At 38.2% G+C, this 13,469-nt stretch overlaps 1 protein-coding gene across 11 annotated transcripts in view; it reads left to right on the top strand.

Annotated features, from left to right (window-relative positions):
* R3HDM1 (R3H domain containing 1) overlaps positions 1 to 13,469 on the top strand; it is a 108,131-nt gene that overhangs the window by 54,252 nt on the left and 40,410 nt on the right. For all 11 annotated transcript variants that reach the window (XM_010586342.3, XM_010586340.3, XM_023543003.2 and 8 more), the window contains 2 exons: positions 9,355 to 9,509; positions 12,238 to 12,389. In XM_010586342.3, the coding sequence (XP_010584644.2) occupies positions 9,355 to 9,509; positions 12,238 to 12,389 (307 nt within the window). The remainder of the gene's footprint in view (positions 1 to 9,354; positions 9,510 to 12,237; positions 12,390 to 13,469) is intronic.

Here is a 13,469-nt window from a genome sequence, read left to right as displayed (position 1 = left end):
ATGAAATACTGAATGTCAGGATACTGGAACTACTCTTCTTGTAGCATTTTTTTAAGCCTAATGGTGATTTTCATTTCCTAGGAATCTACCTCATCTTTCCTAACCCTGAACCTTCTCCCTCTCTTCCAGATCATTGGATTTTTTTCTCATACTTGGCAATCTTCAGACTATACGTTTGAAACTATCAGAACCATGTTCCCCTCTTCCTTTTGAATGGTTAATTAGATAATGAACCTGAACCACAGGGCCACTTCTCTATTAAGTGCCACTCTCTAACATTGAAGGCTCAGCTGCCTTTAAACAAAGGTTAAGAGGAATTTGTGAGCAACTTGAACAGTTCTTTAAGATGTAAATTTTGTTAAGTTACATAAAATGAGGTATGCCTGTAATTAGATGATCCTTTGTTTTATGTTGATACTAAATTATTTTATTGATGATTTTATCTTGCACAGATAATAGTACAATTTTATCTTTAACTGGATTAATAGAATGATGTAGGAGTTTTTGGTTTTGGTGTTTTCTAATTTATTTATTTTGGTGCTTTCCAACTAAATATTTCTAGTTTTGCTTATAATTATAGTAACTTTAACCAACACAGATACCACTGTCTTACCTCATTAGAAAAAATCCAGTAATCTTCCAGCAATCTCTAATACCCCTGCTCTTTAGAGAGTACACACCAAAATCGTACGCTTTTTAACCAGCGACTGGTATTTGTTTGTTGTCATTATTGGGATGAGTGGCAGAACTATCGTCATAACTTCTGGAAAAGCAGTTCTGGTGCCTGTCCTAATGCCAGTAGAATGTTCCTCCTGGGTTACTAGTCAGAGTATCAAACCTTAAATGATGCTGTTAGTTGTAACAGCCTTACCAAGATTCGTTAGGCCCTGAAGGCTTCCTGCCCAGTGTGGTTCATTAAATAAGCAGTCCTGGTGGATTTTTCTGCCTCAAATGTGAACTTGAACGGAAAGCTACTCAGTCTTTAGAAAAGAGCCATCGCTTCACAGAACTTCAAGACTTCAGCCGTGAAACAGAACAGCCCCCTTTTACACACAAAGTGTCCAGGTTACAACTGGCATTGCCCCACCGAGTGAAGGCTGACTTCTTGGCAAAGCAACCTGACTTTGTGGAAAAGAGAGCTAACATCTAAGGAACCGTAAAGTATAATTTCAATCAGTTCATGAAAATTCTGCTGGAGAAACCTTCAGAACACGTATCTGGAATATGGCAACAGAGTGTAGACATTTTGAGCAAAGGCAGCCTTTGAGGCAAAACTGAAAACCAAAGAGGAATTACAGATTGACATGGAATGCACAGAGAGACACAAAGGATATGGGACCCAAAATACACAACATTTGAACCTCTTCTTCCTCTCCCCAGTTGTTCTATACTTGTGGAATCTAGTAATAATAAAGCAAGAAAGTGAAACCTTGAAATACAGAGGTCATAAACCACGCATTTTGGGAGTAGTAGGCTGAACAAGGAAGGAAGACTCTGCCCCAGGGAGAGGACATTATGGGCTAGTCACACAAACTCTTTACACCTGGTCTTTGTTTAGCTCCAGCTCATACAGTTGCCATTTGATGTAACTACTCCACAACCATTTACTATGATGCCTATTCTGGACAACAGTGCGTATACTCAAATAATCTTCAATTCAGATGAACAGAGACAGAGCTTCCTGGTTGATTGACTCAATTTACAACAATTCTCTGTTTTCCAGTAATGAAATTTATCTTGAAACTTAAGGTAAATTAGAAGTGAAGGTATATTAAAAAGACAGTACAAGTCTTCATTAACCAAAATTCTCAGAAAACAGAAGGAGGCCAGATGTTTAGTGTTCTGCTTATTTGAGCAGTTTTACTGTAATGCTCTTTCTACTTGAACATTTGTCCCTGAAAGATCTTTTTAAAGTGAACTTTTAAATCAGACTGCTGCATTCAAATCCTAGCTACACCACTTTTAACAACTGATGGCCTTGAACAAGATGTGAACCTCTCTCTGCCTTTGTTTCTTCATCTGAAAAATGGGGATAACAATTAGACCTATTTCATCAAACTGTGAGCACAAAATGAGTTAACATATGTCACGTGCTAAGAACGGTGCCTGAAACCTAATAAATGTTATGAGTGTTAGCTATTATCTTGTACCATCAAAGAAATGATAATTACATAGTATTACTAAATGAAAAGATACAGGAATTTGGGGTGAATTTGTGTTTGGACTGGATTCCACAGCAGGCACAGGAAGCTGACGTAATTTATCCTAAAATATTTTGTTTCTTTTTAACGTTTTGGCACAAGCCTTCTTCCTTAAAATGCAGTGGAGGGTTCAGATTAGTTGTGTTCTTTTCTCATCCTTCATTTGCTAAACTTGCAGTCGAAGTATATTTTGAGGAAATTTACTTAAGTACTTCCTTCCTGTAGCAGTGTAAAATCCCCATTGATCAGATACGGAGATACATTGATCATGACATGAAAAAGGTTTTGAAACAGTATATGTCATATGATCCCATTGTTATAAATAATGTAAATGGTTATGTTTGTTTTTATCTATGCGTAGGCAATAAGAATAGCCATATGTACAGCACAGAAATAGTGATAATCTATGACTGGTGGTTTTATAAGTGAATTTTTCTATAATGGCTTTCTTATTATTTGTATGTTCCAAATTTTCTACTATTAGCTTCTGTTTTATAATTAAGGTTTTTTTTTAAAGGTGTTTTTAATGTCTCCTTTTCAGAAATGTTCAAATACTACTTTCAGGCTTTACATATTAGATGTAAACTAAAACAGTTCTGTGCTCTTACCATGTAAGCACCTCTAGGTGAGTTACAGCAAATCTGTAATTCAGCTACTGTGCAGGTGTTCAGGAGAGGCTTTATAAGGGATGCACGAATTCCAGGCTGATGTGCTGTATGTCCTAGGGTCACTGAGTCACAATTGACTCCATGGCAGTGGGTTTTTTGTTGGTTGGTTGGTTGGTTTGTTGGTTTTTTTGGTGCTGTATATCCTAGGGTCGCTAGGAGACAGAATTGACTCAATGGCAACGGGTTTTTTTGTTTGTTCGTTTGCTTGGTGCTTTATATTCATAGGATTAAGTTTCATTTTAATGAAAGGGTGATTATATGCATTAACCTTATTATAAGCGTATTTCCTTTAGACTTAAATTCAGCTTTGCTATCAGAGAAGCCATTCATTAAACTTGGACAGTGAGAAACTCTTTTTTTTTTTTTAATAATTTTTATTGTGCTTTAAGTGACAGTTTACAAATCAAGTCAGTCTCTCACATATAAACTTATATACACCTTACTACTACATACTCCCATTTACTCTCCCCCTAATGAGTCAGCCCGCTCCCTTCTTCCAGTCTCTCCTTTCGTGACCGTTTTGTCAGTTTCTAACCCTGTCTACCCTACCATCGCCCCTCCAGACAGGAGATGCCAACACAGTCTCAAGTGTCCACCTGATACAAGTAGCTCACTCTTCATCAGCATCTCTCTCCAGGCCATTGTCCAGTCCCTTCCATGTCTGATGAGTAGTCTTCGGGAATGGTTCCTGTCCTGGGCCAACAGAAGGTTTGGGGACCATGACCGCCAGGATTCTTCTAGTCTCAGTCAGACCATTAAGTCTGGTCTTTTTTGAGAATTTGGGGTCTGCATCCCACTGGAGAAACTCTTTTACACTTGGTCTTTGCTTAGCCCCAGTTCGTATAGTTACCATTTGCTCTAACTGCTCAACAGCCCCTCACCGTGCATGATTCCTTTCTGGTTAACAGTGCCTATATTCACCCAACCAAAATGTTGCCATCAAATGGATTCCAACTCGTAGCTACTCTATAGGACAGAGTAGAACTGCCCTGTGGAAGAGCCGGCCACATCTTTCTCCCGTGGAGCCACTGGTGGGTTCAAACCACTGACGTTTCGGTTAGCATCCAAGTGTTTAAGCCACTGTGCCACCAGGGCTCCTTCTTACACTCACAATAACCTTCAGTTCAAATAAATAAGAGTTTCCTGGTTGAAACTCAGCACAGTAAGCTGATGGTTTTGTATAGAAGTTCGTGAGTCAGAATCGACTCAACGGAACAACAACAACTGTATATTATTTTGGTTTCATCCTGTTAAGAATATGTTTTTCCCTGTGTTTATTCAGCAAGTATAAACATTGCGTGCCCACTTTTTGGCTTATAGCCACGTGATGGTTATCGCGGATTATGTGGTTGATTTTTGTTTTTGTTTTTAACTGAGGGGCTAAAAGTTTCTTGTCTTAAAGCACATCTTTTCAGTTTTCGTTTTTCAAAAAAAAAAGGTGTATACAAACAATGAGAGAACTATTCTATTAACAAGAAGAGTTTTATATTACCTATAGAGATTTAAGAGATGTGGAATAAGGGAATGAACAAAATTATGAAGAGATTTAAGAGATGTGGAATAAGGGAATGAACAAAATTATGAAGAGATTTAAGAGATGTGGAATAAGGGAATGAACAAAATAAAAGAGCTTCTTAAGGAAGGTATTGTCTTTTAAAGTACTTGGCATTCTTATTTTTAATAGCTCCACTGTGAGTATCTCATTACTCAAGAACATGATCCCAGTTTATTTATGCTACTTCTGAATGAAATACTGTTTGTCATTTTTCTACTTTCACAATCTGGAAGTTTCTGGTCGTTTTCACCACTCTTAGAAAACTGTTAGTTCTCCACTAAAGTTCTATTCTACCTTTTTCTTCCACATTTCACTCCCACTTACTCTATATCCAGCCACTCCTGGCTCTTCCCTGTTACTCAAACACATTATTTTTTTTTTTTTTTTTACTTTTTCTAGGCTTTTACCTTTTTTCAACACTGTTCTTTCGGTTTTCTTTAAGGCCAAGCTCAGATGTCACTACCTCTGTGAATATCAGTCAGGATTAATTTCTCTCTCTTGTTTCATAAGCCTTATTTACACTGCTGTTATCATATGATGCTATGACAAACAGTGCCTAATTCCAAAGACAGGGACGTGTTATAGGTACTCATCTTCATATGACGCAGCATATCCTGGGCTCACACTGTCCTATTTATAACCCCACCCTCTGTAACACATGACCAGTGCTGGGGTGAAACGTTGTAGATTTCACGTTATGTTGTCACCTTTCCAAAATTTACATGGTGTTTGCATGGGCGTAGGGTCACTATAAGTCAGAATCGACTCAATGGTAATGGGTTTTTACAGTCAATTCTCGTTATTCACAGTAGTTATCTTCTATAAAGTCAGGGCAGATACTGACCTACTAGAAGAAATACAGGATTAGGTTCCTGCGAGGCTCTGGTCACTTTTTTGTCAACCAGTCAGTGTTCCTGTTTAAAGACATTTAATATTTATTGTTGATTCATTAATGTTGTACTCACAGCCAACAGCATTATAATTCAGGCCTGAACAAAGCTTATCAGTTGTTGTTTAGGTACCTTTGAGTCCGTTCTGACTCATAGGATAGAGTAGAGCTGCCCCATAGGGTTTCCAAGGAACAGCTGGTGGATTTGAACTGCCAACCTTTTGGTTAGCAGCTGAGCTCTTAACCGCTGTGCCACTAGGGCTCCAAAGCTTATCTAACATACCTGTTTTCTCCATAAAGTACTTCACAGCCTTCTTGTGCTTAGGAACACTAAACAACACTTCAGCACTATGGTTGGGGTCACTTTAAGGAGCAAAATCACCAACAAAAAGCACAAGAATTCCAAAAGCATGGCGCTAATTGTACTAGATGGCACTGGGTTGTTGTTTGTTTTTTTTAATTGTACTGCAAAAAGGACAGTTGTTCACAGTGTGAGAGCTAAAACAAGAAGGCAGAGTGTTACCTTGTTCAACCTCTGCTGCAAACGTGTTCATTGAGCAATCCAAATTATTCAAAGCTCTGCATTGGTCCGTGAGTGATCACAAAAGTGCTGCAAGTGTTGTCTGTGGGATTACAAATAAATTTTAGCAAGTAAGTGGGTTCACAAATACAGAATCCGTGAGTAATGAGAATTGACTCTCTATGCATATGGCAATTAGTAGACATGAATATTAATAGAAATTAGGTTGCATTAAGAAATCTAAAACACCATTGGAAATTCACTGATGCAAATTCCATGATGTAATGTCCAGGTGGAGCCCTGGTGACGCAGTGATTAAGAGCTCGGCTGCTAACCAGAAGGTTGGCAGTTCAAATCCACCAGCAGCTCCGTCGAAACCCTACGGGGCAGCCCTACTCTGTCCTGGAAAGTTGCTATGAGTCAGAACTGACTCTGGCAATAGGTTTGGTTTTGGTAATGTCCAGGTGACTCTATACTAGACCGGGATGACGTAGAATCTATACCTATTAAAGTTTACATCAGACTTTTTTCTCATGAAAGACTTAGGCAGGAGGCTTCCAAGGTAAGTCTCCAAAAACTGGTAAATTTGGACAAAGAAAATCAGTACCACATTTGCACATAAATTGGCAAATTTTTTAATGCTTTTTTTCAACACAACTTGTAATCTTTAGTATTCTTCAAATAAAGTACAACAGTACTATGCAAAGCACTTTAAGTTTCTAAGGGAGATGTGACCATTTAAGTAAAAGTAGGGAGAGGTGGCATTTCCCAACATAAGGGAAGGACCTCATGTCCACATCTCATTTTCATTCATTCATTTTGTTCCTTTCTTTTCTTAGGGTTGGAAATGTATAACCGTATGCTTTGATGGTATTTGGAATTTGGGGTATGAATTTGAAATATTTGTCATTTGATTAATTGAAAACAGAGTTGAATGTTAACATTTAGACTAAACAGCAAGAAAGAACTTTGCCCTGCCCTCTTCCTTCACCTGTGTGCAAGTTCATGTCTTATAGGAAATTCACAGGAGAGGTTTATCAGATAGCGTATTATCTGTCACTTTATCACAGCTAAGGACTTGGATATACATTTTTTGTACAAAGTTAGATTGGCAAGAAGTCTGAAACAGGGCCATAAAGCATAGTTACCAGAGAAATATCGTATTTCAAAACCCTTCACCGCTACAGCTTTCACTTTAAGTCCGCAGGTTACAAGCCTCCTTCTTACTGACAGCTCTCACTTGCCCTTTAATGTTACGTAAATATGCCCTAACTTTGAAATGATTGAACCTGAGCCAACCCCGACTTGAAATAAAGTCTTCATCACAATCACCTCCACTTGCTGCAAGTGCAGCTTGTAAATCATTGAAAAGGTTTCTAGCCTTTGCTTGCACTGAACCAAAAGCCAAATCAAACCTGTTGCCGTCGAGTGGATTCCGTCTCATAGCAACCCTGCCACCAGGGTCTCCATAGGACAGAGTAGAGCTGCCCCATAGGGCTTCCGAGGAATGGCTGGCGGATTCAAACTGCTGACCTTTTTGTTTAGCAGCCGAGCCTTAAATCACTATGCCACCAGGACTCCTCCTTGCTCTTAAAAAAAAAAAACATTGTCTGAGTCGATTCCGACTCATAGCAATCCTATAGTACGGAGTAGAGCTGCCCCCATAGAGTTTCTGAGGAGCGGCTGGTGGATTCAAACTGCTGACCTTTTGATTAGCGACCGTAGCTCTTAACCACTGTACCACCAGGGCTCCTCTTGCACTAAAGTAAGGCTAAATAAGAACAAAATGCACCTGTTCTACTTAACTCCAAATTCGACTTAAAGACATATTTAAGAATGGATCTCATTTGTAACTGGGACTGCCCATAACTGGATTTTTACTTTGTTGTTAATGTTACTTGGTTACCAGATGTACTTAGTATTTAGATCTTTAGAGAAGGCTAATGCTAGATTTCATTCAATTATTTAATCGTTGAGAGAATCATTGAAGCTTCCAGGCAATTACAGTGATATCCTCCACAATCAATACCTGAGATAGGATCTTTGCAGTTTCTCTTGATTTAGGGATTAATAAGGATGGGGATGAAAACTGGTGATTATAAGATTGTTGTTGTTGGTAACCATCAAGTTGATCACAACTCATGGTGACACCATGTGTACAGAGTAGAACTACTCCATAGGGTTTTCAAGGCTGTGACCTTTCAGAAGCAGATTGCCAGGTCTGTCTTTACTGGCGCCTCTGGGTGGGTTCAAACCACCTGCCTTGCAGCTAGCGGTCAAGCACTTAACCATTTACATGACCCAGGGACTCCATTTATAAGGTAGTCAAGTATACTTATGATATTATCAGAGGAATAATTTCTCTGACCTTTAGTTGTTGGAACTAAACTGTTATAGCTCAGTTAATCTTTGCAGAAACTTTGTAAATACCATCTCAAGTTAGGTTAGTTATTTTATCCAATTCTGGGGTTTTGCTTTTGTTTTTAAGGATTTATTGTAGTTTCTAGTAATTTGCATGAGTCTTGAGCTAATTGGTTTGCCTGAATTAATCCTTGTAGGATCTGGAAGCAAAATGCAATTTATATTCACTACACAAAGCTTAAGGAGCCCTGGTAGCGCACTGGTTGAGCGCTCAGCGCTAACTAAAAAGTTGGCAGTTCAAACCCACCAGCCAGCCCACGGAAGAAAGATGTGGTAGTCTGCTTCAGTAAAGATGTACAACCTTGAAAACCGTATGAGGCAGTTCTACTCTGTCTTATAGGCTCACTATGAGTTGGAATCAGCTTGATAGGAATGGGAACTCAAAGCTTATCATTGTAGACTCTTATTTAAATATGTGGTAAATTCACTTGATAAAAGTAAAATTACACTCTTAGATGACTGTTTAAATAACCAGTAGTATCTTCAGCTTAGGAACAGTTGTCCTTTAGGTGTTTGATTTGTGACTTGGGCAGTTAATCTCTTTAACAGTCTGTTACTCTGTGAAGTGAACTTAATAATATATTGAGGAAATAATCTAAAAAATTACTGAATAACTCCATTCACGTTGTGTCCTTTACTCAATACTAATACAAGGATTCATATCTTAGTGTTATTTTTCAAACATCCAACTTAAAAATGGTTCCTCCTCTTACACCCCTCCCCTCCCACATTTCTTTTTTTTGTGATACCCAGGACCGGCTTCCTGGGAACATGACCACTGCAGTCTCATAGGGTACCATGCTTGGTTTAATGTTCTGCTGTTACTGCCTTGAAATCCTTAATTTTTGAACAAGGGACCCTGCTTTTCCCTTTGCATTGGGCCTCGAAAGTTATGTAACAGACCCTGGTCCCCAGGAACTACTTGTCCGAATAGATTGTACTACACATTCAATAGTATTTGTCCTGTGTAAACCAAGCCTATGACCCTATAAATTTCCTCAACTGTAGGAATATAAAATTTTCTCTTTGTACATTTATTTTATTTGAAAATATTTTAGAAAAAAATGGAGAACAGGATTTAACTCATTGTGCTATTACAGGTTATCAAGTTATGCCCAACCAGCAGCAAAATTACCAAGGAATAGTTGGAGTTCAGCAACCCCAGAGTCAGAGCCTAGTCAGTAGCCAACCCAACAACATTGGAAATCAGATTCAAGGAGTGGTCATCCCCTATCCTTCAGTGCCATCCTATCAGGTAGGTTCTTGTTCTTACCTGCTTCGGGTAGAGGTGATTTTAAGTAAGTGAACGTGTAGTTACAATGCATCTTCCCTCATTTTCATATGAGGAAAATGCTTCTAGAATATATAGCCTTATAGTCTTAAGAGTTTTGTTAGTTCATAGCAGCTTTGTTTTATCTTTATTTTGTTGCTTTATTCATTTACTTTATTAAGATTTAGAAAAAATATCAGAAGCACATTGACATTGGCAAGTAAATTTTGTCTGACGTTACCTGTTTCCACTTAAATAGGTGTATAAGCAAGTGTCTCTCCTTTGGAGGGAGAATGGGCTAAGATGGGAAATAGAGGTGTGGAGTAGGTATTTAAAATACTGAGTTCTAGTACACACCATAAACCAGTGTTTATAGAATAGAGAAGAATGTTCCCTGCTGGGACTGATTTTTTTCCCTAGCGCAAGCCCAAAAAGGGATGGCATGTCACATATTAAAAATGTCATGAATTTTAATTTATAGTTCTAAAGCAGAAATACCTATTGCTTCATACATCAGTCAGATGCCTTTAGTGTAATACAGCAGTGAATCAGCCATATTTTCAGAAATTTATTTTTAACCTCCTTCATCTTTATGCAGTAATTTGCCAGGTGGGCTTCATTTTCATAGCTGAGTCTAATATGAAGTCTAAAGAAGACTCTTTTCATTCATCTCAACAAGGAGAATACAGTCTAGTTGGGAAGATAAGATATACACATATTTTTTCTAAATGCATGTAAACAAATTGGTGGTAATATACATGCCAGTAACGGAGGGATCATGAAATAAAGCAGTGAACAGGTTAAGAACTTAAGACTTAAGAGCTAGTCTTCTTTTAACTACCTTTTAAAAGAAAATTATGGGCATAAACTGGTTTACATTTGGGGGGGGAGGATATATGCAAAGGTACAAGCATATTCCATATAATTCCAAAAAAAATTAAAATTTAAAATTTGGAATTGTTGAGGGTTTTTGAGCACTAAGAGTATGCCTAGTTCTGAAGCCCTTTGATAATAGAAAACAGGTCAGAAAAAAAAAAATCAGGAAAGTAGATTTTGCATCTTTCTTTTCTCTCACACTTCCCATTCTTTTCACTTCTTACCCTCTCTGCTTGAGCTTTGACTTTGCCTTCCCCTGTTTCCACCATAGCTAGGCATTAGACAGGATCAATACCAAGCCAGAAACTTCCCCTTCTTACAGACCCTAGTTGTGCCACCTCATCCAGCACAGGGTAGACAAAAAGACTGAAATACACTGTATTATATAGAATTAGATAAATCAATTCACTGGTTTCCTATTTGAGATAGTTCAGCCAAAGGTGAATTAATTAAAAGAGATTGCTGTGTATTTTAAGAGAATTATTACAGTTGCATTTCAGAAACATGTCATATAGGCAAGATTTACAAGTTAATCATTAACTTATAAGTCACAGAGCCAGGTATCAAGAATGAAGTGCTTAAAGAACTGAGGCTCTGGAGCCAGAGGGCGTGAATTCAAATTATGGCTTTCCTACCTAATAGGTATATATCCTTAGGTAGGTTACTTAACCTCAGTTTCCCCATGTATTAAATGGGGATGAGAAAAGCCTCTTAGAGTTGTTATAAAACTTAATAAAATAATATACATAAAGCACTTAGAACCTAATATATGGTAGTAAGTACCCAACAATGCTAACTCTCATTATCATCACTGTTATTACTGCTGCCGTTACTACTGTTATTACTAACATCATCGTTGTCATCATCCAGAAGCTTCTGAATTATCTTTATTTACCAAAATCATTGTAATCCAACTCTAATATGGCAGCACATCTGGTAATTTAAGAAGCCATTATGCCTATGTGGTTGCTATTTTAGAAAGTGTAGAAACTAGACAATTGCAAAACCCATTATGCCCTTGTGGTTTCATATAGAAAGTAAAGAATTTAACCAAATAATCCACCGTTCACCAAATGCAAACTGAGCTAGATCCTTTAACTGTTCTTTCTCATAATGGAGGTATTACCTCACCGTTGATGGAGGTGGCATTCCCATTTTTTTCAGATAAGAAATTGAGGGAGCTCAGAATAGTTGCCTAGCGTCACATAGATAGTAAAAGTGATGAAGCTGATATCACATCTAGAGCTCTTAAGCTTTTCCAAAGTGCACTGTATTTTTCGATCCATTGTACCACGCTGCCTCTCTACCTGTTTTACTAAATGGCGTTCATTACTCTTAACATGTGAAATGGTCATCCTTATTTGGAAACAGTTTCTTTTTTAAAATAGCTTTTACTTAGGGGGAAACCCTGATGATGTAGTGGTTAAGAGCTAGGCTGCTAACGAAAAGGCTGGCAGTTCAAACCCACCAGGCGCTCCTTGGAAACTCTATGGTGGCAGTTCTATTCTGTCCTATAAGGTCTCTATGAGTCGAGATCGACTTGACGCCAGTGGGTTTGGTTTTGGCTTTTGGTTTACTTCAGGACATAAGTCATATTGTTTGTTATAATCTAACGCATCTAGCCTTCTGTACAATTGATAAGTGCTAGCCGGAAACAATAGCTGGCTCAAGGGAACATGAAGTGGTAGTGCTATGGCTAATTTATCAGGAAAGTCTATGGGCAGTTTTAGCTTATTCCTAACTACTCAAACTTTAAAAGTTTATGGAGGCTGGAGATGTTAACATTTGCAAGGTTTTGAAGAACCTTTTTCCCTTTAAATTGTCTTTCAAATTTTAGGTTTCACTGCCCCAGGGTTCTCAAGGAATTGCCCATCAGACCTATCAACAGCCTGTTGTGTTCCCTAATCAGTCTAACCAAGGATCTATGCCCACAACAGGAATGCAAGTTTACTATAGTGTCATTCCACCTGGTCAACAAAATAATTTAAGGTGAGTATGACTAAGAAACTTAACCCTCTAGCTTCTCATTGTTCACCAGGGTTATGGTCTGTTGCTAATTTTCCAATTGACTACAGGGCATTACCTGAGATCAGTCTCTTCACGTAGAATAGAAAAGCTATGACACAGTCTATTTTTCTATGATTTCTTTTTAAAAAATCAGTATAAGCAAAGCATTCCATATGTAAACTGAAGGAGAGTCAAATTTTCTCTCGTGTTCCTAAAAGTTGGGCCAGTCTCCTAATTACTAGCCCAATGGAATAATAATTAGCCATAGGCTTTAAAATTTAGAGCATTTGTGTGTTGAGAATATTTAAGCTTTTTGTAGGAGTGTGGGGAGAATGTATTTTCTGTTTTTGTTTTTGTGCTGTATGTTGTGTTTTAGGTGAAAGTTTACGTAGCAAATTAGGTTCCCATTTAACAGCTTTTATACACATTGCTCCATGACATTGGTTACGTTTTTCCCAACATCTCAACCTTCTCTTTATTTCCATTCTGTTTGTTCTGTTTCCATTGATCTAGCTTCCCTGGCCCTCCTTAGCTTCTCATCTTTGTTTCAGGGTAAATATTGACTGTTTGGTTTCCTATAGTTGATTGTTCAAGGGAGCACAGTATTCACGGGTGATATTGTTTATTTTATAAGCCAATCTATTATTTTTATAAGCCAGTCTATTATTTTTTTAATCTACTATTTGGCTAAAAGGTGACCACCAGGAGTGGCTTCGGTTCCAAATTCAAAGGGTATCTTAGGACATTAGTCTTGAGGGTTCCTCTAGTCTCTGTCAGTCCAATAAGTTTGGCCTTTTTTAGGAATTTGAGCTTGATTTTCTACATTTTTCTCCCTTCTATTGCGTCCCTGGAAACCTTGGTGGTGTAGCGGTTAAGTGCTATGGCTGCCAACCTTTTGGTTGGCAGTTCAGATCCACCAGGCGCTCCTTGGAAACTCTAGGAGACAGTTCTACTCTGTCCTATAGGGTTGCTATGAGTCGGAATTGACTCGACGGCAGTGGGTTTGGTTTTTTTGGTTTATTGTGTCCCTGGTCAGAACCATTGGTATTGGTAGTCTTGCAT

The sequence above is a fragment of the Loxodonta africana genome, chromosome 6 (assembly GCF_030014295.1).
Source record: "Loxodonta africana isolate mLoxAfr1 chromosome 6, mLoxAfr1.hap2, whole genome shotgun sequence".
NCBI classification, from domain to species: Eukaryota; Metazoa; Chordata; class Mammalia; order Proboscidea; family Elephantidae; genus Loxodonta; species Loxodonta africana.
The sequence above is the reverse complement of the archived record's forward strand: the minus strand, read 5'-3'. Positions and strand labels throughout refer to the sequence as shown.